This window comes from Bos mutus, chromosome 22, assembly GCF_027580195.1.
Source record: "Bos mutus isolate GX-2022 chromosome 22, NWIPB_WYAK_1.1, whole genome shotgun sequence".
Taxonomy (NCBI): domain Eukaryota; kingdom Metazoa; phylum Chordata; class Mammalia; order Artiodactyla; family Bovidae; genus Bos; species Bos mutus.
This window is the reverse complement of record NC_091638.1, coordinates 70,568,867-70,596,149: the sequence shown is the minus strand read 5'-3', so window position 1 is coordinate 70,596,149 and position 27,283 is coordinate 70,568,867. Positions and strand designations below refer to the sequence as shown.

General features: G+C 46.0%; 1 protein-coding gene and 1 non-coding gene across 2 annotated transcripts in view; both read left to right on the top strand.

The window, feature by feature from the left end:
• The window catches only part of SLC3A2 (solute carrier family 3 member 2), a 39,845-nt gene extending 16,637 nt beyond the window's left edge, over nt 1–23,208 (top strand). Inside the window, exons 2-10 of the mRNA XM_005904856.3 lie at nt 17,140–17,577; nt 17,963–18,136; nt 18,737–18,831; nt 20,413–20,481; nt 20,568–20,626; nt 20,799–20,979; nt 21,096–21,239; nt 22,496–22,579; nt 22,707–23,208. Coding sequence (XP_005904918.1) covers nt 17,140–17,577; nt 17,963–18,136; nt 18,737–18,831; nt 20,413–20,481; nt 20,568–20,626; nt 20,799–20,979; nt 21,096–21,239; nt 22,496–22,579; nt 22,707–23,069 — 1,607 coding nt within the window. The 3' untranslated portion in view covers nt 23,070–23,208. The remainder of the gene's footprint in view (nt 1–17,139; nt 17,578–17,962; nt 18,137–18,736; nt 18,832–20,412; nt 20,482–20,567; nt 20,627–20,798; nt 20,980–21,095; nt 21,240–22,495; nt 22,580–22,706) is intronic.
• Nucleotides 5,210–5,395, top strand: LOC138984804 (U2 spliceosomal RNA). The gene has a single exon (XR_011462088.1). It is a non-coding gene; the product is annotated as a U2 spliceosomal RNA (small nuclear RNA).
• Nucleotides 23,209–27,283: the final 4,075 nt, after the last annotated feature.

Genomic DNA, 27,283 nt, shown 5'->3' with positions numbered 1-27,283 from the left:
CTTGTGGAGCCGATAGTGGAGGTCTTCCACTTCGTTAAGGAGGTGGTGGCATCGGTATAGGTCGCATATCTTTTAGTATGGGTCCTATATCTCTTGGTATGGGTCCTATAGCACTTGGTCTGGGAGGTGGTGGCAAAGGTATGGGCCCCACACTTCCCGCTCTAGGGGGTGGTGGCAAAGGTATGGGTCCCATGTCTCTTGCTCTGTACTCTGGGGCTCGTTGGACTGTTAGGTGTTCAGAGTTTACGGATAATTTAACTGGGAATGTCTCCCGTGAGCTCCTAGAGGCATATGGCCTAATAGGAGACATTTCCCTTAAGCTCCTTGGAGCAGATGGCCTGATAGGGGAAGTTTCTCTTAAGCTTCTTGGGGCATCTTTATTTAAAAGAGGCCAATCTTCTTCAGAGTGATATCGAGCTGCTATCTCGTCTAAATCCTCTTCATCCTGAGGGGAGAGCTGATCTTGTTCTTTGTCCCTATCTTTAACTTGTTCCTGAGCAGCCATAGCGGCTAGCATCTTTCTTAGTTGCCCATAGTCAGGCAGGTCCTCCTTTTTCTCATCCTCCTCATGTTTAACTACAGTTTTTTCCTCACTTTCCTCTTTAAAATGTACCTTTTCAGATTCTGGGGTAGGTTTAACTACAGTGTTTTCTTCACTGTCCTCTTTAAGATGTACTTTTTCAGAATCAGGGGCCGAGTCTAAAGCATCTCTAATGAAATTCCATAAGGAAAAGGCATCATTAGGCACCTTTTCTGAGCCATGTTCTGCATGGTAAGTTTTCAGCTGTTTTCCTACTCTCTCCCAGATATCTAAGTTAACAGTGCCCTCTTCTGGAAACCAGGGACACTGTTGTACAAATGAAAAAATGATTGAATGGTAGAGTTTTTAACTTTAATTCCTCTCTTACTTAATAACTGCAAAATTATTCCTATAAAGAGCTGTCTTTCGTTTGATTCAGTGTTACCCATGTCAGAAAATTAAGTATAGTAAAGAAGATTTAGTTTTAGCCTTTAAAAACCGGGTTTTTCCTCAACCCTTTTAACTCCAGAAACCGGGTTTCTCTTTAACCCTTTAACACTTCCCACTCCTACTCACCCTGTCTATCCTACAGGGAGGTCTGCAGCACCCTGAGTGGGGTCCTATCCGTCCCGAAAATTCAACACTGGGGGAGCAACAGGGCTGACCCTAATTGTTCTGAGGTACCTACCTTCGAATAGCCTGTTCCGGGGGCCACTTGCTGGGGTCCAGCCTGGGTGGATCCAGGGAATTCAGCCAGAAGGTGAGAGAAAGAACGACCTGGGGAGACCAATCTTTCCAGGAACTGATCCGTTTCTTTATTTTTCGGGTCTGCTTTTATACACAGAGGTGGAATACAAAAGTCACGTGGGGTCAGCAGTCCTGACTTTTATCAAAATCAGGTGCTTCATACAAATGTATACAAAGGTCTTAGGGGTGTTACATCATCTTCTGGCCAGGGGGCCTGCTAACAATTTACGACCCTTTCTTTGTGATAGCGGTCAGTCAACCAGAACACTTATTTCTCCAGGGGTGATTTATTCCTAAACCAGGCACCACCTTCCGAAGGCACCAGATAAAGTTGCATTCCTATAGGGTGAGGGTGCAGTGGGTTCTAATTAAGAAAAGAATTTGCTTAGCCCAAGGTCTAAACGTGATTAATATCAAAGGTTAATACTTATTTCTCTTATATGCTAGTTACATTCATTAATGTGTATAAGGGCAGGGGATGTGGAGACTTAGCAGCAAACATTGGCCCAACAAATGAAAACCCTTCACCAATACAATTTCTAATCAATCTTTTAACTGCTCAAAGGAATCTGTATTTAGACAGTTTAGAACATCTCATGCCTCTCACGGTTGGGAGGCTCTGAACGATCACATGTGGCCGGAAGAACCTGTTCAGGCAGGCTAGAGAACTCCCAAAGGAGTTTGTGAACTAAAACACTCTTGTGGAGAAGGAAATGGCAACCCACTCCAGTATTCTTGCCTGGAGAATCCCATAGACAGAGGAGCCTGGCAGGCTACAGTCCATGGGGTCGCAAGAGTCGGACACGACTTAGTGCACTGTCTCACCCCAGAGATCCTGCCACATATACCACAAAAACCACACATCCCCCAGTGACCTTGGCCCCACTGTTCCAATCACTCCCAGGTGGGAATTCAGGCACATGTCCACAGAGGTCACAGACAACATACATACGGTTCTGTTATGTCCCATATATTACCCTTTCATGTCCCAAGGAAGACATTTTCTCTTAGAGATTTTCATTTAGTGTATCTTTAAAAAAATCTTGTGTTAAACTTGCCTCCATCTTTTTCTTGGGTAAGGACAACCCAGAAATGGCCCTTTTGTGTCTGTGATGTTGCCATTCACAGCTTTCTTGATAGGCCTAGTACAATCTTGAGAACAGGGTTGCTGTATGCTGAATGTCAGACGGTAGCTCTTAGCTTTGCCTATCTTAGGTAGTTATGCTGTGCATTTTTTATTGGCGTACCATGTTTGATTTGTCCCTAATACCTTTGAAGTTTTTCTGAGAAATGAATAATGCAACATGAACTTATTAAAATACATTTTAAGCCTCTAAAAAAAAATAAAACACTCTTGTCACGACCAGGAACTTTATTAACTGGAGCTGTAAGTTAACTCCTTTTCAGAGAGAGAGATGGTGGTGGGGGACAGCCCCCCGTAAAGTCAGAGGTGTAGGTGAGAGCACAAAGCAGTAAAGTAGGCAGACTCTGGTTTTGGGGGTAGATGCTTGAGAATTTCCAGGGGGACTCCTGAGGCTCAATCCCGCCTTTGCATATGCCGAGCCTCCTTCCTCATGACCTTTGCCATGGGCGGAGTTCCTCACGCTGGCTCCCGGCACACCTGCAATGCAGAAGACCCCAGTTCAATTCCTGGGTCAGGAAGATCCTATGGAGAAGGGATAGGCTACTCATTCCAGTATTCTTGGGCTTCCCTTGTGGCTCAGTTGGTTAAAGAATCCACCTGCAATGCAGGAGACATGGGTTCGATCACTGGGTTGGGAAGATCCCCTGGAGAAGGGAAAGGCTACCCACTCCAGTATTCTATCCTGGAGAATTCCATGGACTGTACAGTCCATGGGGTCGCAAAGAGTCAGACTTTCACTTCACTGTTACTTGATGGGGGTGAGCGGGAAGTAAGGATGTCAGCTCTGTGACTTCCTCTCCTGGACTGTAGAGGGAAACCACCACTGAGCTTCAGGTGATACTGGTGCCCCTGTCGGTAGCACATTCCTGATGGCCTTGGTGAATGTTGTGTCCTCTGGGCCCTTTCTTGGAACACAATTCTCTGATGGGTCTTCTAGCCTCACATAATATATCCATTCTAGCATGTCTGCTTCCTTCAGCCTCTTTATTGCTTCCTCTGTCATCTCTTAGGGCCACTGAAGCATATCTGTTTCACTCAGCATAGGCCATTGCTTTCTCAAAGCTTCTATAAGCCACCGAAACAGTGATTTTGCCCCACCCACTGGAATCCTTGCCAGGGGTTAAGTCCTGCATCCCAGGACATTTCCCTGAAGTCCTTGGATTCTTATCTGGTGATCATATCCCTGGTCCCCAAGTGCTTACTGGGATTGATAAGAGTTGGAGTAACCCCCCGCATTGAGTCTTTATTTATTTAGGCTGCATCAGGTCTTAGTTGCATCACACAAGATCGTCATGCAGGACTTTTCATGGCAGCACAGGGATTCTCTAGTTGTGGCGCATGGGCTTAGTTGCTCCACAGCATGTGGGATCTTAGTTCCTCAACCAGGGATTGAACCTGTGTCCCCTGCATTGCAGGGCAGATTCTTACCACTGGACCACCAGAGAAGTTCCCACATTGAGCCTTTGGTCTGGGAGAGACAAAGTAGGAATCTCTGAAACTGTTCCATCCCCACTCCATTGACTTCCTTACCTCCCATTCTCTTTTTAACCCATTGCACTCAGGGTTCTGTTCTGGATCCATTTGTTTTCTCACTCTGCCTTAAACAGTATATCTATTACCATGACTTCATTTGCTATATATATCCTGTTGTTGTTGTTGAATCACTCAGTCGTGTCTGACTCTTTTGAGACCCCGTGGACTGCAGCACGCCAGGCTTTCCTGTCCTTCAGTCTCTCCCAGAGTTTGCTCAGATTCAAGTCCATTGAGTCAGTGATGCTATCTATCTCATCCTCTGTCACCCCCTTCTCCTCCTGCCCTCGATCTTTCTCAGCATGTCCCTATAACTCAGTGTTTACCTGCCCTATGTTATGAAGCTCCTGAAGAGGTTGTTAGAAGAAATACTTTAGAGTTATAAACCAGCTTCCTCCAACAGGAATCTTTCTGAGGATGGCAGCTGCTCCGGGAATAGCTCTGCCCTCTCCTGGCAGCAAGAGGCACTGCCTCTATTAGTCCAGGAGTAGGAGAAGGCAATGGCACCCTACTCCAGTACTCTTGCCTGGAAAATCCCATGGATGGAGGAGCCTGGAAGGCTGCAGTCCATGGGGTCGCTGAGGGTCGGACACGACTGGGCGACTTCACTTTCACTTTTCACTTTCATGCATTGGAGAAGGAAATGACAACCCACTCCAATGTTCTTGCCTGGAGAATCCCAGGGATGGGGGAGCCTGGTTGGCTGCCGTCTATGGGGTCGCACAGAGTCGGACACGACTGAAGTGACTTAGCAGCAGCAGCAGCAAACATAGAGATCGTATAGTTACAAGAGGTAAACGAGCAGCAGGAATATGCAAACGCACAGTGCCCTGCTATGAGCTTGGGGTAGGATGTTTACCTTTAGGGCAAAAATTCAATTTGGGAACAGAATTTCCTTATTTCCTGAACCCTGGGGAGGAATATGCCAGTTGGAAGGTCTCCCAGAGAAGGATTAGACTGGGTTTTGGAAGAGTTAAATTTGTGAAATTTTAAAAGGAACATGTTTAAGATTGCATTTGTGACCTTACATGGAAGTTTGGGAAGCAAAGCCTGATGAGAATCTTTTTTTTTTTTTCAATTGAAGTATAGTTGATTTATAGTGTTGTGTTAGTTTCAGGTATACAGCACAGTGATTCAACTACAACCATACGTACATGTATGTAAATATATATATTCTTTTCAGATTCTTTTCCCTTATAGATTATTATAAAATATTGAGTGTAGTTGCTATACATTGGTCCTTGTTGGTTAGGGAATCTTAAGTATAGGTTGTTTCTATGGGTTTTGGCTGAAGATCATTATCTGTTCATATCATTTAACATCTTGTAAATCCTCTACCTGAGGGTGTTTTTATTAAGTGGAATTTTGGAACAGGGAGATGAACTCTAGGCTCACTCTCTCCATTTCCCATGTCCACCAGATGCCGCAGTTCCTCCATGAATGGTGTGGTTCTTTCTTTTGGGATAGGATGTCATTAAAAATGAGACTGTTGGTGCTTTTGTATCGTTCAGTTTTTAGAAAAATTTTAAGGTGAATCTACTATTTCCCCCTTTTCTTTAACATTATATTTTTGATACACTTTGCCTGTCTTTTTGTGCCCTAGCTCTTTAAAATTCAGTTTTTTATATACTCTAGACATGTTCTACAAATTATTTTGTCCCCTGGTGATAAACCCTTTTACGGTTTCTAAGTTTTTACTACTATAATCAGTACTGCAGTGAAATGCTTTGTATGTTGCTTTCTGCACGTTTATGAGAGTTTCTCTGGGTTATGAATCCAGGAGTGACATTGATAGGTAATATCTAAGAGTATTTTCAATTCTACAGGCTTTTGTACATTGCACACCTAGAGTGATTATACCAGTTAATGTTACCACTTAGGCAATTTCATGTCCTTGTCATTACTTGGTTCAATCAGATGTTTTGCCAGTCTATGGACATAAAATTGTATTTTTTTGTGATTGTAATTTGCATTTTATTGATTATTAATACGTAATCTGTCAAGAGTTCACTGGCCATTTTTTTATGTATTCAATTTTGTGAACTTACCGTTCCTAGTCTGTAAATTGTTTTTCCTGCTGAATTGTTGCCTTTTTCCTTACTGGTTTTCATTGAAACTTTATATGTTTTATACAAGACTCTGTTGTCTTATTAGTGTCAAATACTATGTCTTCTCCCTTTTGTGGCTTGTCTTTTTCAGTTTGTTATGGTCTCTTGTGATGCACAGATTTTTCTTATAGAATTTATTAGTTCTTTTCGTAATGGTTTGTGCTTTTGTGTCTTGTTTAAGAACTCCTTCCTTACCTTGAAAATCAGAAAGATACTCTCATTTTTTTCTAAAAATTTAAAATATTTGCTTTTATATTTAGGTCTTTTAACCATTTGGAATATATTATTGTGTTTACTTTTAAGTAGTCACCTAATTTTATTTTTTCAGTGCCATTTGGTGAATAGTTATTCTTTCCTCCAGGGTGTGTAATATTATCTTTGCATATATTAAGGTTTCAGATATGCATGAGTTTCTTTCAGTTTCATGTTCTGTTGATCCATTTATCCATCCCTTTGGCTATTTCATGTTATGATTATTACTTTAGCATGCTACTGTTATTACTTAGGAATATAACATGCTTGATATATGGTAGGATTTGTCTTCAAAATTTTATTACTTAAAAAATATCTTTACTGTTTTTGGCCCTTTTCTCTTACACGTGTGTTAAAGAATCATAAAGTTCCCAAGAATGGATATTAAGATTTGTATTGGAATTGCAGTGGATTGATAGACTGTCTGGGGATGTTGATGAAAAAAATTAATCAGTAGTCAGTCTAAGAAAGAACTGGAAACTTTTCTTTGAGCCAGCTAGAGGACTATAACCCAGGAGACAATCTTTCTGAAAGCTCTTGAGGACTGTCCCCCTGGTAGAGGTCAAAGCAGAGTTATAGAAATTTTTGAGACAAAGGGTCATACATCAAAGTAACATAGTCCAGCAAGGCGAGTTGTGAGTTATTGTGACCCCTTACAGAATTGAGAAAGGAATGTTATTTTCTAAGGAGTTACCTTCCTGGTGCCAGGAGGAAGTTGCTTTTGTTTGTTTTTGCAAGTAGGCATTGCTGTGTCTTCTAAGGGGATCTGGTTAATGCAGATGCATAATGCACACCAAAGGGGAGAGGGCAATGGCTAAAACGTCTGGGGAAAATTTTATGTTAACTTTTATCCTGCCTTAAGATTTTATTTCATCAGGGAGTGTTAATTTCTTTATGACATCAAATCTTTCTGTTTACAAATATGAGATGTTTCTCCTTTTGGTCTTTACACTTGCTATTCCCTCACCTAGAAAACTTTCTTTTAGAAAGCTCCCTTGTTCCTTTACCTCTTTGGGTCTTTGCTCAAATATCACCTCATCAGAGATGCCTTCCCTGAATCAGGTAATCTCTTTCTCATCGTACTCTGCCTTTTCACAGCACTTGTAATCATTTGACATGTTACGTGTGTTTGAGTATTTATTCGTTAATTTTCTTTCTTTCACTTAGTGAAATTAAACTTCATGAAAGCAGGCTCTCTTTCCTTGCTACCACCCCAGCTCACAGAAAAGTGCCTGACATATACTAGGGTCTCATTATTTTTTGTTTGAAAGTATTTCTGTAGGATATTATCTTTTCCTTCATAAAGAAGTCATCTATTCACTGTTAGATTTAATCATAGGTCTCTTAGTTTTCATTGCTAGTGTATATGGCAACTTGGAGAAGGAAATGGCAACCCACTTCAGTATTCTTGCCTCGGAAATCCCATGGACACAGTAGGCTGGCAGGCTACAGTCTATGGGGTCACAAAAAAGTCGGACATGACTGAACGACTTTTACATTATATAGGCATGATTACTGGCTATTGGTGATTAATCAGGCTTCAGCTCCTCTACCCTGTCTGGAGAGTGAGGGATGAAGCTGACAGTTCCACTCTTTATTCTAGAGATTCCAAAGATTTTAGAAGCTCTGGTGCCAGGAAAGAGGACTGAAGACCAAATATGTATTTGGTCCACACAGCATGTGGGATCTTAATTCCCCGATCAAAGATTGAACCTGTGCCTCCTGCCCTCCTGCAGTGGAAGCTTGGAGTCTTAACCACTGGACCACCAGACAAGTCCCAAATGTGTATTTCAGTATCACAGCCTGGTATTGCAGCACCTCTGGGCACATGTCACTGGGGACTTAACAATGGTTAAAAAACTGTGACAATCAGGCTGTGGTAATCAGGTGACTGTAGCTGTTAATTCTTTAGTTCTTGTCCTAGGAGTATGTGTTTCTTCAAGGAAAAAGTTTATTTCCTTTCTCAGACTGTTTACATTCTAGCTAACATTTCATTAGTGCAGCAGTTTCTATTTTAATTAGAAAAGAGGGTTTCCCTTCTTAGTGATGTGTTTTAGTTTGTTTTTAATTTCTCTGTAATTCAAATTATTTTACAGAGTGTTGTTGAAATTAACCAATTTAGTTGCAATGTAAGGAACTGGTTTAAATTCAGGTTTCTAAGGCTGAGCGCCAAAGAATTGATGCTTTTGAACTGTGGTGTTGGAGAAGACTCTTGAGAGTCCCTTGGACTGCAAGGAGATCCAACGAGTCCATCCTGAAGGAGATCAGCCCTGGGATTTCTTTGGAAGGAATGATGCTAAAGCTGAAACTCCAGTACTTTGGCCACTTCATGGGAAGAGTTGACTCATTGGAAAAGACTCTGATGCTGGTAGGGATTGGGGGCAGGAGGAGAAGGGGACAACAGAGGGTGAGATGGCTGGATGGCATCACTGACTCGATGGACGTGAGTCTGGGTGAACTCCGGGAGTTGGTGATGGACAGGGAGGCCTGGCGTGCTTCGATTCATGGGGTCACAGAGTCGGACACGATTGAGCGACTGAACTGAACTGAACTGAACTGAATGCCTCATTATGTATCTTTAGGATTGTATTGCTGGAAATCTGGTAACATTTAGCCATGTTGAATGTCTGTGAAAATCAAAAGTACTTGAGAGTTTGGTTTATTTATTAATACATTTATTAATATTGCTTATGTAAATATATTTGTATAAATACATTTATAAGACATTTGAAATACTGAATGCAGGAGCAAGAACTGGCACATTTTAAGTCTGGATGGAGACTTGGAACCATTTCCAGTTTGTTTAGAGAGTTTCATGATAGCGTGCAGCAGAAGTTTGTGTGTGTGTTTTTCCTAAGTGGAGATATTGTACCTATATTAATCAGGCTACAGAGTTTATACTAGCATCTAGCTGGACAGGGAGGATAGGAAGATATAAGAGCTAGGAAAATTGCCCGTGTGCTTCTGGCCTAGAAAACTGGAAGAATAGCTGTGTCCCTCACTGAACTGTGATACTGAACAGGGGGATTGACGAGGAGAGGCTGTAGGGGGTTGTGGGAATCACAGGATCAGATTAATTTTGGATAATTAGAAATGCAGAATTAACTAAAGGTTAGTGGATCATAATATTTGACAAAGATTTTGGGGGTCATTTAGTTGTTTTAAGAGTAAATGGGTTCCTTGAGGGACTGAGTCATTTAACTTCTATTGCCAGTTTATTATGAAGGCTACAACTTGGGAAGAAGGCGAGGTGCAAGGAGTGGGGGTGTGGGTGCCACGCTACCAGCACCTTGATGTGTTCACCAACTCGGAAACTGTAGGTATGATCATTAGATATTGTTATGTAGGTACGGTTGATTAAATCATTGCCATTGATGATTAATCCAGTCTCTAACCCCTCTCCCCTTCCCAGAGGTTGGGGAGTGGGACTGAAAGTTTCATCACTCCAGTCATGCCTTTCTGGTAACCAGCCCTGATCCTGAAGCTATCTAGGAGCCCAAGAGTGGCCTCATTAGAACAAAAGGCATTCCTATCACCCAGGAGATTCGAAGGGAGTTAGGAGCTCTGTGTCAGTAACTAGGGACGGAGACCAAATATATATATGTATGTATGTATTTTTGGCTGCACTAGGTCTTCATTGCTTTGCTTGGGCTTTTTCTAGTTGCTGTGAGCAGGCTCAATAGCTGCTCACTGGCTTAGTAGTTGTGGCACACAGGGTCAGTTGCCCCAAGGCATGTGGAATCTTTCTGGACCAGGGATCAAACCCATGTCCCCTGCATTGGCAGGTGGATTCCTATCCACTGTACCACCAGGGTAGTACTATGGATGTATTTTCATCACATTATAGTTATCCATCTGGAAAAAATATGAGTTTAGTTCCCTACCTTATGCCATAAGTAAACATCAATTAAAGATGGATTGAGGATTGAAATGTCAAAAATAAAGCCTTTTTGTCTGTAGAAAGTATAGATGAATATCTTTCAGGCCTTGAAGTAAGGACAGATTTTAAAAATTGGACACCAACCACCCCCAAAAAAGTGGAGTATACAAGAAAAAAACATATATATATATAAATTATTTAATTATTTATTTGGCCATGCCATGTGGCTTGTGGGATCTTAGTTTCTAACCAGGGATTGAACTCACTCCCTCAGCAGTGAAAGCAAGGAGTCCTAACCACTGAATTGCCAGGGAATTCCCAAGACATATTTTTGATGGATAACTTTCGTTCCTCAAAGGATGCCTGAGTGCCCATATCTTGACTTCTAATACTATTCTCCAATAAAAGGGATTGTGGCTCCTTGGAGAAATGCTGTTTCTAGGGCTGGGGCCCTAGAGGATATACAAGATGAACCTGAAGCGTCATATAGTGCCAGAAAGTAAAATGCTGAAAAAAGAAGAAGAAGGGGAAGGGGTATGTATTAAAAGGACGCAGTGGCCAAAGTGAGAGCTCACAGTGGCAAAAGCTGGAGTAATTGGAGCAAGAAAGCAGTACAGTGTTGGATTCTAACCCAAACTATAAAATAAGTATCCAAGAATCCATACTGATATAAATAAATGAATAGATAAATAAATATATGAGAGGGAAGAGAGAAGTCTTCTGTACAGAAAAATCCCAAATAATTGATGAAGGTACGCCTCCTGGGAGGCAGAGTGTAACTTGATGCCCTTTGCCTGTGGCTGCACTTGGTGACTTCCTTTCAAAGAATGTGATGACAGACAGTTTTGAAGCGCACAGGAGATGGGAAACTGACAATACCACCAGTATTGTGGGACCAGGACTGCAGAAGGAGCTGATGTTGGAGTACTTCAGTGTTCATGTAAGGAATCATTTAATCTCTTATTACCAATTAGCCTTTTGATGAGATCAGTGTTCTGTCTCTGATCAGTTGACTATCTGATGTCATCTATCCAAGAGTAATAACTACTCTATCTCATCCATAAATTGATCTGCTGTATCTCTGGTGTTTCTCTTTTAGTATTTGGTTGCATTAGAGAGAATGACTTGCTTCAGTGTTGTTCAGTTTGTTTGATTATGAGATATTTTGCAGATGGTGCATTCATTTCTCTTCTGCAACGAGAAGGCTTTGGTTTTTCCTTTACTCTTTCTGGCTTTTATCCCCACTCACATTTCTCACCCTTTAGTAAGACAACGCTGACAGTTCTTTTCACCAGCCAGTGTCCCTCCTGCAGGATTTGTAATAACAAATAATATTCCAACACTGCTTCTTCTAATAACAGCTGCCAAGTGGGTCCCTTTGGTAGGGCTCACATTCCTTCTCTGCTTTCATCTCGGTGGCACTTTGACTCCAAGTGCTCAGTTCCTTGACATTAGCCATCATCCAGTTTTCGAATGGCTAAACTCCTCAAGGCTGATGGGTAGTTTAGAGGCAGAGCCTGGATGGTTTTTTTCTGGGTCTTTGAAATTATACCTTCAGCTTTGGCAGTGTTGCAGTCTGTTGGACAGTTTCCTGAGTTTCTAACTATCTTCCCATCTTTGCTCTGTTTTTGGAAATCTTTTTTTTTTTTTAAACACACTGGAAGAGATCAAATTGCCAACATCTGCTGGCTGGATCATCGAAAAAGCAAGAGAGTTCCAGAAAAACATCTATTTCTGCTTTATTGACTATGCCAAAGCCTTTGACTGTGTGGATCACAATAAACTGTGGAAAATTCTTCAAGAGATGGGAATACCAGACCACCTGACCTGCCTCTTGAGAAACCTATATGTAGGTCAGGAAGCAACACTTAGAACTGGACATGGAACAACAGACTGGTTCCAATTAGGAAAAGGAGTATGTCAAGGCTGTATATTTTCACCCTGCTTATTTAACTTATATGCAGAGTACATCATGAAAAACGCTGGGCTGGAAGAAGCACAAGCTGGCATCAAGATCGCTGGGAGAAATATCAATAACCTCAGATATGCAGATGACACCACCCTTATGGCAGAAAGTGAAGAGGAACTAAAAAGCCTCTTGATGAAAGTGAAAGAGGAGAGTGAAAAAGTTGGCTTAAAGCTCAACATTCAGAAAACTAAGATCATGGCATCTGGTCCCATCACTTCATGGGAAATAGATGGGGAAACAGTGGAAACAGTGTCAGACTTTATTTTTGGGGGCTCCAAAATCACTGCAGATGGTGACTGAAGCCATGAAATTAAAAGACACTTACTCCTTGGAAGGAAAGTTATGACCAACCTAGATAGCATATTGAAAAGCAGAGACATTACTTTGCCACCAAAGGTCCGTCTAGTCAAGGCTATGGTTTTTCCAATAGTCATGTATGGATGTGAGAGTTGGACTGTGAAGAAAGCTGAGCGCCGAAGAATTGATGCTTTTGAACTGTGCTGTGAAGAAGACTCTTGAGAGTCCCTTGGACTGCAAGGAGATCCAACCAGTCCATTCTGAAGGAGTTCAGTCCCAGGTGTTCTTTGGAAGGAATGATGCTAAAGCTGAAACTCCAGTAGTTTGGCCACCTCATGCGAAGAGTTGACTCATTGGAAAAGACTCTGATGCTGGGAGGGATTGGGGACAGGAGGAGAAGAGGACGACAGAAGATGAGGTGGCTGGATGGCATCACTGACTTGATGGACGTCAGTCACTGACTCGATGGACGTGAGCCTGAGTGAACTCCAGGAGTTGGTGATGGACAGGGAGGCCTGGCGTGCTGCAATTCATGGGGTCGCAAAGAGTCGGACTCGACTGAGTGACTGAACTGAACTGAGAGGGGAAAACTTCCGTCTTTGGTTAAGATCAAGTAATCCTCACCTGTTGGGAAACATGGGACATGAATTTTTGCAATAGGGGATTAGAAAGGAACTTTCTCTGTGGACTTGGCCCTCTGAACTTCAGGGCCCCAACTACCCAACCCGACCACCCACCCTGCCGCCCCCACCATTTGCTTGAATGAGTGTAAAGTCCTGAAGACGTTAATGACCTCATTAATCTGTCCTTATTGGCTCTGGGCTCTTTTTTTTTTTTTTTTTTTTAACTTGTTGCTTTCCTCTTGATGCATTTATTATTCGCTCTTTAACTTTTGCCATTTTAATGACAGTGTGCATTGGTATGGTCCTCTTTGGATTAATCCTGTTTGGGACTCTCTGTGATTCCTGTACCTGGATGTCTATTTCATTTCCCAGGTTAGGGAAGTTTTCAGCTATTATGTCCTCATAAATGTTCTCTGCCCCTTTCTCTCTTTTTTCATTCTGGACCACTATAAAGTGTTAGTATGTTTGATATTGTCCCCAGGGTCTCTCAAACTGTCTTCATTTCTTTCTTTTTTTCTTTTTTAATTTGGCTCTGGACTCTTGAACTACTTTTTTCCTTGCTTCCCTTGAAGGCTAAATTCTTGAACAAATTATATACTTTGAATTCTATAGTAAATATTAAGTTCTGCATTTAGCAACATACACTAGGATTGGAGGATCTCTAGCACCTTCAGCTCTCTTTCTCTGCTGTGTTGCTCTGTTGCTTTTTTTGTCCTCCCCTTCAACTAGATTTATTACTTGGTTTTATTTGGTTGAACAGTTACAAGTCTTGGTTTGTTTTCCTGCATAAACAGCTTCCTCTTGATACCACACAGTGTTGTTTAAATTCCTTTTCACTTTATCCCTTTGTCTTCACATACTACTTTTTTCCTGCCTTTTTTTAATTAAGAAAATTTAAACACAATTTTAAATGTTACTTTCCATTTACAGTTATTACCAAGTATTGGCTCTGTTCCCCACGGTATACACATCCTTGAGCCTGTGTTATATCCAGTAGTTTGTACCTCCTGGTCTCTCACCCTATAGAGTGCCCCCCACACACACTGGTAACCACTCGTTTGTTTTCTGTATTCAAGTCTGCTGCTTTTTTGTTATGTCTACTAGTTTGTTGTATTTTCTAGACTCCACATATAAGTGATATCATCCAGCATTTGTCTTTCTCTGTCTGACTTACTTCACTTAGCATAATGCCCTCAAAGTCCATCTGTGTTGCTGCAAATGGCAAAAGTCCCTTCTCTCTTCTGGCCAAGTAGTACTCCATACACATACACTGTATCATCTTTTATCCATTGGTCTGTTGAAGGACACCTTCCATATTTTTACAATTGTAAATGCTGCTGTGAACACTGAGGTGCACATTTCTTTTCAAATACATGCTGCTTTTGTTGAGTTGCTTCTAAGAAGGGAAATACCAGGTTTTAATGATAATAGTTCATCCACTTATTTACCGCACACTTATAAAGTGCCTAGGACTTCCCTGGTGGCTCAGACTGTAAAGTGTCTTGCTTACAATGTGGGAGACCTGGGTTCGATCCCTGGGTCGGGAAGATCCTCTGGAGAAGGAAATGGCAACCCACTCCAGTACTCTTGCCTAGAAAATCCCATGGACAGAGGACCGTGGTGGGCTTTGGGGTTGCAAAGAGTCGGACAAGACTGAGCGACTTCACTTCACTTCAGTATAAAGTGCCTACGTCTGAGCAGGCAGGTTCATCAAGTAGCACAAGGCTCTGCCACTTGTCTTGAAGTGCCGACACTCAGACAAGGAAAAGTAATAAATAGGATGTGATTTCTTCCAGCCCAGGAAGAGATACGTGCACAGTGGATGGAAAGTAATTCTTTCCAGGGGTTTGAGAGAAGCTGTCATTTGAGCTAGGTCTGGAATGAACTGGAGGTTATGAGGCAGAAAAGGAACGTCAAAACACATAGGGGATGACGTGCACAAAGATGCAGAGGCCTGACAGCTGCTTATGTGGCAGGACTAACAGGTGTTTGAAGGCTGATGTTGCTGGAGGGTGGTCCCTGTGACGGGTGTGGTGGGTGATAAACTTGGGGAGGCAAGTTGTTAGCTTCTTTACCAAATGCAGGCGGGATTGGTTTCATCTTTCTGGAGCTGTGGGGGACTGTGAGTCAGATACTGTGTGTATGTATGGGAGTGTTACGTTGAAACATCTCAGAGTGTATGACCCCACAGTTCTTAACTTTGAGCTTTCATGCTGGTGATAGTCTGTTCAGTCTGGTTGGCACTTATTTGGCATATGGCCAGGGCACCTTGGACTTGCTATCATCATGCAGCACAGGTCTGAACAGCCTCTACCTGCTTGCTTGGGGTGGGGGGTGGGGATGAGTCTGGTATGAAGAGGGGAGAGGAATGAAGGGGAAGGGCAGAGGGTGAGCTTTTTCATGGCCTCAGCTCTCCTTTGGTACCTCTTCTATTTCTTCAGATCTTGGTTTCTGTTTTCTTCCAAATACACAGCTGTCTTGGCTTCCAGCCCAGGTGGGAGAGGGAGAAAGAACTTAACTTCCTTCAGGTCCTCTCTGAAAATAACCCAGCTGGTGCTGCTTCGGAACAAGAAGTTCCTGAGAGTGCTGGCACCTTGTGGTGTTGATGTCTGGATGAACTTTGTCTTACTCTCAATTCAGGGTCCTCTGTGGGGAGAAGTTGGGTGGTCTTCAAGGTCTTTGGAATACTTGGGCCACCTGATGCGAAGAGCCGACTCACTGGAAAACTCTGATGCTGGGAAAGATTGAAGGCAGGAGGAGAAGGGGCGACAGAGGATGAGATGGTTGGGTGGCATCACTAACTCAGTGGACATGAGTTTGAGCTAAAGGTAGTGAAGGAAGGGGAGCCTGGCATGCTGCAGTCCATGGGGTCTTAAAGAGTCAGATAACTGAGCAACTGAACAACAACACGCAAGTCCGAGGTGCCTTGGCCATATGCCAACAAGGCCTCGGCAGTACCAGCTGCCTCCAAGGCCTACCACTGCGAAGGGACAGGGAGGTAAGGGAAGTCTGGCACCTGGAGGGGGACACTGGACTAATCTGCAGGAGGCCCTGCAAAGTGGGGAACAGTCAGGCCGGGGCACCTTCTGATGTGTACTGAGAAGATGGATGCCTCCAACAGAGGCCCAGCCCCGGCATGCTGTCAGTCCCGAGATTATCCATCAGTCTCTTCTGGATGTCAGATTCCTAGCTGCCCGACATCCTGGCGCCAGAAAGTGGGGGCGGGGTAGGGTAAAATGCGAAATGTCAGCAATTCTCCTGTCCAAACAGATTCATCATAAAATATCATGAAGAAGACTAGATTAGGGTTAATTCACTAAAGTTAATGAAGCACACTATTATATGGGCACTCAGTAAATAGTTGCTGCATGATGAATTGAACTACACTCAAGATATCTTGAAAGAGTGGGAGTAAGCCCTGCGGGAAAGCAGGGGTCCAGTGCCAAGTCCCAGAGGCCTGAGAAGATAAGGCCTGGTGGGGGAAAGGGCTGAGTTGGGTTTCGTTGACTCTGAGTTCACGTGGCGTGGGCAAATGGAAGATGGTGTCCCGGGAAGTCACAAACCTTCCGAGTGGGCGAAGAAGAGCCTCGGAACCCCCGCAGTTGTGCATATCCGCTTTAGCCCACTTAGGCGGAGGCGGGAGGGACCAGCGCGGGGGCCGGTGGCGGGACAGGTTGCAGACTCCGCCCGCCTAAAGGTGGCTCCGTGCTCAGCTTTCTGAATGTCCGAACGTTAGGACTAGAAGGTTCTAGATGAGGAAATGGGCCAGGGGGATTGAACCACGCAGCCATCGGAGTTGAGTACCCAACGTTACTCCCTCGGCCGCCGCCCACCCTTTCAGTCCCTGAAAGAGCAACCCAGGAGATTCCACTTTAAGGGACAAGCAGGGGCGGGCCGGGGCGGGGCTCCCCTACTCAGGCCCCGAGGCCGCGCCCGCCGCGCTGCAGACTGGGTCGGGGAACCTAAGCGGAGTCACGGAAGCCTGGGAGTCTGTTCTGGGGCCAGAAGATCCGGGCAGGTGTCCAGCCAACAGCTGACCGCAGACTGCGTCTTGTCTCCGTTTCCGCAGGCACCATGAGCCAGGACACCGAGGTGGACATGAAGGAAGTGGAACTGAACGAGCTGGAACCCGAGAAGCAGCCGATGAACGCGGCGTCTGGGGCGGCGATGGCCGTGGTCGTGGCGGGCGGCACCGAGAAGAATGGTCTGGTTAAGATCAAGGTGGCCGACGACGAAGCGGACGCAGCGGCCGAGGCCAAGTTCACGGGCCTGTCTAAAGAGGAACTGCTGAAGGTGGCGGGCAGCCCCGCCTGGGTACGCACCCGCTGGGCGCTGCTGCTGCTCTTCTGGCTCGGCTGGCTGGGCATGCTGGCCGGCGCCGTGGTCATCATCGTGCAGGCGCCACGGTGCCGCGAGCTGCCAGAGCAGAGATGGTGGCACAAGGGTGCCCTCTACCGCATTGGAGACCTTCGGGCCTTCCTGGGCCAAGAGGCAGGCAACCTAGCGGGTGAGTCCGGGCGCCCCCATCTCCCTCCCCGTGCGTCCTCACCTCCCACCCCATGGGCCCTTGGTTTAAATGGTCGCCAACTTCGAGCTCTGTTCCCAGATTGACTCAGACGGTTCTCTACCCTACTCGGTACTGGCGACCGCTCCCCGAGACGTAGCCCCTCCTTGCTTTCTTTGAAGGGAGCTGTCCCCCACTTGCTCTTTCCTGAGGGTGGCTGACTCAGCATGCTCCCCGCCCCTTCCCGGCGCCCGTAGCCTGTCGCAGCGTGTTTCTGAAGCAACTTGCTAGCCGCCTTAAATCAGCGTCTCAGTCTGGTGATCCAGCCTTATAGGGGCGATCAGGGGCCTCGGCGAGGCCTCACTGTAACTTTGCTTCTCCATTTCAGACCTAAAGGAGCGGATGGATTACTTAAGCACCCTGAAGGTGAAGGGTTTTGTGTTGGGCCCAATTCATAAGAACCAGGAGGATGACCTCACAGAGACCAACTTGGAACAAATCGACCCCATTTTTGGCTCCAAGGAAGATTTTGAGAGTCTCCTGCACTCGGCCAAGAAGAAGAGTGGGTGTCCTAGAACTGGCAAAGTAGTAGCTAGAGAGGACTTGGGCTTCTGGCCAGGGGAAAGTCCGGAGAGGATTTTTGTCTGGTTTACTGCTGACTGGCTTACAGTTTTCCTAGGGCAGGTCCAGGGTGGGTTTGTTAGGCTTCAACTTAAAGTGGATTTGTCAGGTGGTTCAGAGACTTTGTATACTTGGATATACAGTTATTTAGCTTCTGGGCTTCAGTGCTCTTATTTGCAAAATGTAGGCTTTTGCTAAATCAGTGGTTTTAAAACTTAAGAGTAGATCCTTTGGAGAAAAAAAAATTAAAGTAAAATCTTGTCTTTGAAAAAAGTTCACTTTGGGAATGAGGGGGCCAGGGCTTCATAGCTCAGCCTTCTGTGTTACACTACTCCCTCCCAACACTGACCCCCCCCCACCCCGCCTCCCCCCCCATATTTGCTCATATCTTTGTTTCAATGAAATGAGTTACACCAGGGTTCAAATCTAAACTTTTGTACCAGTACATAGGGAGTAGTCTACCGACTTGTATTTGTTGATTTCTTCCTTTTCCCTTCTCCCAAAGTCTTTCTATCAACCACCTCTTCCTCTTTTGTTCTAGGCATCCGGGTCATCCTGGACCTCACTCCCAACTACAAGGGCCAGAACCCTTGGTTTCAATCCATTCAGATTGACACTGTGGCCATCAAAATGAAGGTGAGTGTGTTGGTGCTGACGGCAGGTGGGAGCCGGATGCTGGGGCTGTTTGGCCCTTTCATAGTGAGTTCTATAAACGTAGCCTGGCACCACCTGAGGGGCCCCTGGCTCCTTGTAGCCCAGCAGGCACACTCTTCCCACAGGCAGAAGGATAGGCAAGTAGTACATCCCTATTTTTGTTTGTTCCTTTTCTGAAAGACCACTTGTTTCCCTGACTCTGAGGGTGACAGTGCCAGGATGGAATTTTTCAGATGTGAATTTTCTTCCTTTTGGCAGAGGAAGCCCTTTCTCTGTGGGAATCCTGTCCTGTCTGGTTTCCCATTTCTTATTTGATGTGTTTTGGAAGGCAGCCCAGTCTGAAATTGTAAGCACTGGGGTCTTCCTATGTGTCCGGGAATATGCCGAGTATTTTTATATACCTTCTTTAATCCTCTATAACCAAACAAGGTTCCTACTCATATCCCAAGTCTGTAAGTGAGGAAGCTAAGGTTCAGAGGGGCTTTAATATGCCCTGGGATTGAAGGTCCCGACTAATCTTAAATCTCAAATCTGCCTTCTCTGAAGGTATAAGGCTCAAACTCCGTACCCTGAAGACTGGGAGTGGGGTTTTGAAAGTCATCCCAGCTCCTAATGCCTGGGTTCTAGGGCACTGACCAGTTCAGAAGGGGTAGAACAAAACTGGAGGCAGACTCTGACCCTCTGCTGGCAGCCAGGATTCTGAGGTAGAATTCTGTACTCCCAGCATTTCAATTGACCTTTGGGGTCATTTGGTTCATTCCTTGCCACTTGCTAGAAGACCCTTTAAAAGTTACTGAGAAGAGAACATTTTTAGATGTTAAGGCGCAAAGTGTGGTAGCCTCAGATGAAGATGGAGACCAGAAGAGAGAAGACAGGGAGCAGAGAGAGAACCCAGAAGAGAGGGCAGGGGGAGTGGGGGTCTGTGTCACGTGCCGCAGGAATGCCAGGGCTTCAAGCCTGGGCCTATTCTGCAGAGCTGGCTTCTCTTTTCAAATCTTTGGGTAAACTGCCCTGGGGCTGTGCTTTGAATTTCAGCTTTTATCCTGAGTCTTGCTCTGAATGGCTCTTTTACTTAGACCCTCCCCAGGCTCCAAGAAACTGGGAGAGGAGTAAGTATACTCATCTTGGGATCTTGGTTAGCATTTTAGGTCCCTTCACTGTTGCTCTCTGATTGTGGCCTTGGGCATGCCTCTTTGCTTCTCTGACATTGTTTCCTTATCTGTAAAATGAGTATATCAACATTTTACATATGCTAAGTGTTGAAGGAAGTTAACATTTAGTGTATAGGCCTTTTCTGTAGGTGTTAAAGCTTTGTGATTTACCATGGGGAGGAGTAGAGAAGAGCACTATATCACTAAGGATTAGTGATGGGTTGGAATGGAAGGGGAACTGAAGGCTAAAGGTTTATAGTAGAGGCAAGAAAGTGAGACTGTTCAAGGCAAGTGCCTCTCCTGAGGTCACAGGGAAGTATAGGGTAGGAAGATTTAGTGTGGGCTGGAGTCTTCTGAGCCTTTGCATCAGCAGTGATGGCTTTCCTCTGTACTTCTGCCTTTCTCCCCATAGGAAGCTCTGAGGTTTTGGCTGCAGACCGGTGTGGACGGGTTTCAGGTCCGGGATGTGCAGAATCTGACAGTGAGTACCCTTTCTATGTGAGAACAGAAGCCTTGCCAGGGCCCGATAGCCTTCCCTTCCTCACGACTCTGCTCTTTTCCTTTTAGAATCCGTCTTCATTCTTAGCTGAGTGGCAGAACATCACTAAGAGCGTCAGTGAGGATCGGTGGGTGCCAGACCCCAGCTTCCCCAATTCAGCTCCACTCTGGGAAACCCCCCCTGCCCCCAGTGGAGTATGAGCCCCAGGAAAGGGCGGAGTTCCTAGCCTAGAGAAACTTCTTCGCCTCCATTCTCCTTTCTTGTCCAGTACTAACCTCAACTCCCTCTGCTGTGTGTAGGCTCTTGATTGCAGGCACAGACTCCTCCGACCTTCAGCAGATCCTGAGGCTACTCGAACCCACCAGGGACCTGTTGTTGACTAGCTCTTACCTGTCACACTCCAGCTTAACTGGGAATCATACAAATTTCCTGGTCACCCAGTATCTGGACGCCTTTGGCAGCAACTGGTGCAGCTGGAGTGTGAGTACCACAGTGGTGGGAGAGGGGGCAGGAGGCCTTTTGGAAGAGAGTATTGAGTATTGGGAGGTGGAGGCAGAAGTGGGCTCTGGGGCTCACGAGTGTGTCCATTCCTGCAGGTGTCTCAGGCGGGACTCCTGACTTCCTTTGTGTCGCCCCAACTCCTCCGACTCTACCAGCTGCTGTTCTTCACCCTGCCGGGGACCCCAGTGTTCAGCTATGGAGACGAGATTGGCCTGGAGGGAGCTGGCCTTCCTGGACAGGTAATGCTTGCTGCCTGCCCAGCACAGTGGGAGAGGTTGTGTTCACCCATCACAGTGGTTCTGTGGCTGGTGGCGGACAGACCATGAGCCTTGGGAAGGAAAGCTTGTTTGCTAGTCAGCCCCCTGGTCAGTCACTGTGTGGCCTTGGCAAGTTATTTTCTCTAACTCTTAATCATTTTTTCTGCCATAATTGCATTCCTTGTAGAGTAGTATGGAGAAGGAAATGGCAACCCACTCCAAGATTCTTGACTGGAGAATCTCATGGACAGAGGAGCCTGGTGGGCTATAGTCCATGGGGTCACAAAGAGTTGGACACGACTGAGCGACTAACACATGCAGAGAGTAGTTATGACTGAAACAAGGCATATTTAAAATGCAGTGCCTGCTCCCTGGTAGGAGTTCAATACAGTAGCTGTTACTTAGTAATTTGTTCATTCACTGGACACTGGCTACTCTTGGTTAGGCCCTGTGCTGTCCAGGAACTCAGAGCTTTGTAGGGGACCAGATACACACACCTCGAGAGACGAGGTGGGGTAAGACCATGAAGGCGCCCACTTGGCTTTAGCCACAAGGTTGGAGGTTGACATTGAGCTGATATTTATAAAACCCGTGTATGCGTGTGCTAAGTTGCTTCAGTCGTGTCTGACTCTACAACCCTGTGTACTGTAGCCCGCCAGCCTCCTCTGTCCATAGCGATTCTCCAGGCAAGAATACTGGAGTGGGTTGCCGTGCCCTCCTCCAGGGGATCTTCCCGACCCAGGAATTGAACCTGCATCTCTTATGTCTCCTGCATTGTCAGGCCGGTTCTTTACCACTAGTGCCACCTGGGAACCCCATTTATAAAACCCATTTTTCACTTATTCCACAAAACTGACAGAGTAGTTCCTGTGTGCTTTGCACAGAGGGTCCAGCAGTACACAGAAGAGCTGGAGGTGGTGAAATTAGATGGTGAGCACGTGTAGTAAGGGTGCCCGGTGCTGACATGTGCTTTGCAAAAGAAAGCAGGGTCGGGGGCTTTGAGAGCAGGGGATACAGTCGATTTTATATCAAGTGGCCTCAGAAAACCTGAGGGAGGTCCCTGAGCAGGGATCAGAGCACAATGAGGGACTGGCCTATGGCTATCTGGAAGAAGCGCCCTCCAGGCTGAGGGGACAGTGTGCAAGGCCCTGAGGTAGAGGAGGTTATAAATCTGGAAATGAGGGGAGGAGTTGGAGAGCAGTTAGGTTTTTTTCAGTCCTCTTTTGCCTGGTTTTCAGCCTGTGAAGGCCCCGGTCATGCTGTGGGATGAATCCAGCTTTCCCAACACCTCAGCATCTATAAACATCAGCATGACTGTGAAGGTGAGTGTTTTCCACGGGCAGGGCCTGATTGTCAAGGGGTGGGGGCTGGTGGCTGGTAGGACTTTGCGCCCCGGGGAGCCCTTCGTCCCTGTCTGAAGTATCTTTATCACTTTATCACCGTTTGCAGGGCCAGAGTGAGGACCGTAACTCCCTCCTCTCCCTGTTCCGCTGGCTGAGTGATCAGCGGGGTAAGGAACGCTCCCTGCTGCATGGAGACTTCTACGATCTCTCTTCGGGGCCCGACCTCTTCTCCTACATCCGCCAGTGGGATCAGAACGAGCGTTTCCTCGTAGTGCTCAACTTCGGGGATGTGGGCCAACTGGCCAGGCTGCGGGCCGCCAGCCTGCCCACCGGCACCAGCTTGCCAGCCAGGGTGGATCTGCTGCTCAGCACCCAGCCAGGCCGTGAGGAGGGCACCTCCCTTGAGCTGGAGCACCTGAACCTACAACCTCATGAGGGGCTGCTGCTCCGCTTCCCCTACGTGGCCTGACCTGGGCCCACTACCCTTCCCCCCATCCCCTGGCCCTTTGGGTTCTGATTTCTCTCTCTTCTTTTTTTTAAACTGTTACAGATGAACCCCCAAATAGGGTGTTTTCTGGTTTCAAATAAAAGTCACTCCTGCCTGGTGAGGCCATGTCTTCTTTCCACCTGCTGTCAATGCAGGAATTTCTCTCTCCTTCCCCTTTCCCCCACTGGACCCCCTCACAGTGATCAGGACCAGAGCGGAAGGCGCCTGCCGAAGTCAGAGCAGCCAGGAGGTGTCAGGCCGGACTAGCACCCTACCTCCTCCCCGAGCCTGGACAAGGTTCAAGACCTCTCCTGGAGGTCTCGGCTCTTGCTGACTCTTTCTTTTTTCTTTTTAACCTCCCTCAACAGTGGTCTCCAGCCAAGCATGGTCACTTTTCCTGTTTTGCAGACTTGGCCTTTCTGGGAGAAAAGGTGGGTGTAGGGTGGCCTGTTTTCTACAAGTACTGCAGATTCTTCATTCAACAAGGATTTATTGTGCACTCAGCATGTGCCAGGAACTGTTTTAGCTCCTGGGTTTACAGGAGGAAACAGTGCAAAGATCTCTGTCTGCTCAGGGCTTATCCTCTAGTGAGGAGACAGAGAAGAAATGAGATGCGTTAAGTTTAGAGTTTGGTGGACATGGTGATGGTGTTCAGAGAGGAAAAAGTAGAGCAGACAAAGCGGTATGTGGGCATGGAGGGAGTTTAGAGTGGGGGCCTCACCGGGGAGGTGGCATTGAATCAAAGGTCTGAAATCCGGGAGGGAATTTACTTGCTAGATGTCTGGGAAGGAGAATTCCAGTGCCCGGGGTGGAATGAGGAATGAGGAGGGGGCAGGTGGAGAGGACCAGGGATGAAGTGTGGTTGGCAAGGGGTGGGCAGATGATGAAGGTCATAGTAAGGGGCCAGGGAGCAAGGAGTTGGCAAACTGCACCACCGGAAGTTGCGGTCCCCATAATACTCCCCTCATTTCAGACATCAGCTGTGAGTTCTGAGTCCCTGTGACTATCCTTAGTGGGTTATTTTCTAGAAAGACAGAACTGAGAAGCACCAAGATTACAGATTTACTCCAGAGAAAGGACACACATTCAAAAACCAAGGACGCAAGCCCGGGCTCATCTGGGATTGGCTGATCTGGCATCCAAACATGAAGGGTCGTCTGGTGGTCCTTTCCCAGTTGAGAGGAGTCCAGTGGAGCCCTGAACACAGACCTTCTGACCAACCCACAGAGTATGGCCGAGCAGGGAAGCTCACCTGACCCTTTACTGTCCAGAGTTAATTCTTGAGGCTTAATCACAGAGGCCCAGTGGCTAATGTTCGTTCTCCAGCCCCTCCCGCAGGTTCTGGCTAATACTTTTAGTCTCCAGCCCCTCCAGAGGCCCTGTTTCACAATGCCCTTGTCATAAAATCACATCTGAAGTCCCCAGACTAACAGAGACTCCTGTCAGGACATTCCAGAGGCCTAGAGATCACCTCCCAGTAGCTGAGGGCAAAGTCTAGACTTCAGAGATGATTGATAGGCAGTGCTGGGATCCTGCAGGTAGATCCACAGGGCTTGGGGTCATAATGATTCTTAGAAAGTGAAGTCACTCAGTCGTGTCCAACTCTTTGCGACCCCATGGACTAGCCTGCCAGGCTTCTCCATCCATGGGATTCTCCAGGCAAGAGTACTGGAGTGGGTTGCCATTTTTTAGGTTGGCTTCATAGCCTCGGGTTGAGCTTGGCCCTCCTGGTTTTCTTATGGAAAATAACACTGATAACTGTAGGACAGGGCCTGTGTGTCTGAGTGTCTTGATGTAAGGGACAGATCGAAAGATTTGTTGTTTAGTCGCTAAGTTGTATCCAACTCTGCAACCCCTGACTGAAGCCCACCAGGCTCCCCTGTCCATGGGATTCTCCAGGCAAGAGGTGGACTGCCATTCCTTCTCTAGGGGATATTCTGCACTGGGAGGGAGATTCTTTACCACTGAGTCAACCAGGAAAGCCTGATCGAAAGATTAGATGCCCCAAATTAAGGTCCAGTCCTTGTCTGCTGACCTTTGGCCTGGGCTGTGGAGGAAGGCGTGCACTAGGCACTAGGCACTCTGAGACTTCAGTTCCTGAGAAGACACACCCTGCAGCCTGCCAGCTGTAACTCCCTTCTGCCCAGGATTTCCCTCCTTACCCCCACAGGCCCTCCCCGTTTTGGCCCACATCTAAGCGGGGCCTCTTCTCTTCCTGAGGCTTTCCACCCTTCTCTTCTCGGTCCTTTCCTAGGGTCCCAGCTCCAGCCCTTCTTTTCCCTATCTTCCTCGGACCCCAGGCCTCTCCTCTGGCTTACAGTTTGTACCATCACGATTGTGTGCTTTGCAACTTACTGTGGACTTAACAGTTAAAATTGTGGTAAAATACACATAGTATAAAACTACAATTTTAGCCATTTTTAGGCGAACAGCTCAGTGGTCTCCAGTACATTCACAGCTCTGTGCACCCATCACCACTATCCATCTGCAGAACTTTTTCATCACGCCAAACTGAGGCTATCCATTAAGGAATAACTCCCTGACATTCATTTTAATAATTTACTTATTTACTTTTCACTTTTGGTTGTGCTGGGTCTGCACTGCTGCACTCGGGCTGTCTCTAGTTGCGGTGCATGGTGTGGGCTTCTCATTTTGGTGGCTCCTCTTGTTGCGGAGCATGGGCTGTAGGGCAGGCGGGTTTCAGTAGCCGTGGTGCACAGGCTTAGTTGCCCCAGGGCATGAGGAATTTCCCTGCACCAGGGGGTGAACATGTGTTCCTGGGTTGGCAGGTGGATTCCTTACCACTGGACCACCAGGGAGGTCCCCAACATTCATTTTTATTTTTATTTTCCAACATTCATTTTTAAAACAAAATGGATAAACCAAAAGTTAAATAAAGACATTGGAATTTCCACTGGTGCTAACATTGGAATTTCCACTGGTGCTATGTAATAATCCTGGTAATGCTCTGACCTCTGTGCTGTGGAGGAACAGTTGAGAACATGAACTTGCAGACCCTCTGAGATCTGCAAGAGCTGTGCCGTTATGGGCCTCTCCCTCACTGTCCATAGGAAGGGAGGAAGGAAAGAGACAGGCGCATTCACAGAGGCTGTCTCAGACCTGCAGCTATCCTTCAAAGAAGGAATTCTCATCTATTATCTATTATCACAGATGAGGAAAGTGGCCAGGATCTCTCTCCCCAGGGCATCTGAGCTGACAGCAAGACTCACCTGACAGGGGGACAGAGGGCCACGGGCATGTGGCTCCCACAGAAAGGCACCTCTGCTATTTATACAACAAACAGTTTTTTTTTAATTTTTTAAAAAAATTATTTAGCTGCACTGGGTCTTAGTTGCAGCATGCGGGATCTAGTTCCCTGACCAGGGATTGAACCTGGGTCCCCTGCATTGGGAACTTGGAGTCTTAGCCACTGGATCACCAGGGAAGTCCTCAACAGTGTTTGAGTTACCCTTCTGTTCCTGGTACCGTCCTCATTTCTGAATTCATGATGAACAAGAATCTGCTCCTAATATGGTTTCCAGTTTCCAGAGGACCAAATGTTGGCCTTCTGAGCACTGAAGTCCACCTCTTTAAGAATTAAACACACTTATATTTAAATGAGATAATCAGTTAACTAAGATTTCACTTTCTTTTTTCCTTTTTGAGCCAGTGTGATATATCTGTGAGGAATGTGGGGACCTTATTTACAGAGTAAGGAACATTATTCTGCTATTGATTCCTTCTAGTGTATTATTCATTGCTGTTCTTTAGTTCTTGTAGTTCTTTGGTAAACATTTCTTGCACCTTCTCCATTGTTTTCCCGAGATTCTGGATCATCTTTACTATCTTTATTCTCACTTCTTTTTTCTGAAAGTTTGTGTATCTCCATTTAGTTGTTTTTCTGGGGTTTTATCTTGTCCCTTCATCTTGGACATTACTTTCTGCTTTTTCATCCTGATTAACTTTCTGTAATGTGGTTTTTGTTCTAGCCGATAGTGGTTCTTCTTGCTTCTTCTTTCTGCCCTCTGATGGAAGAGGCTAAGAGGCTTGTGTAAGCTTCCTGGTGGGAGGGACTGGTAGTGGGAAGAACCTGGGTCTTGCTCTGGTGTGAAGAAAAGTGAAAGTGAAGTCGCTCAGTCGTGTCTGACTCTTTACAACCCCATGGACTGTAGCCTACTAGGGTCCTCAGTCCATGG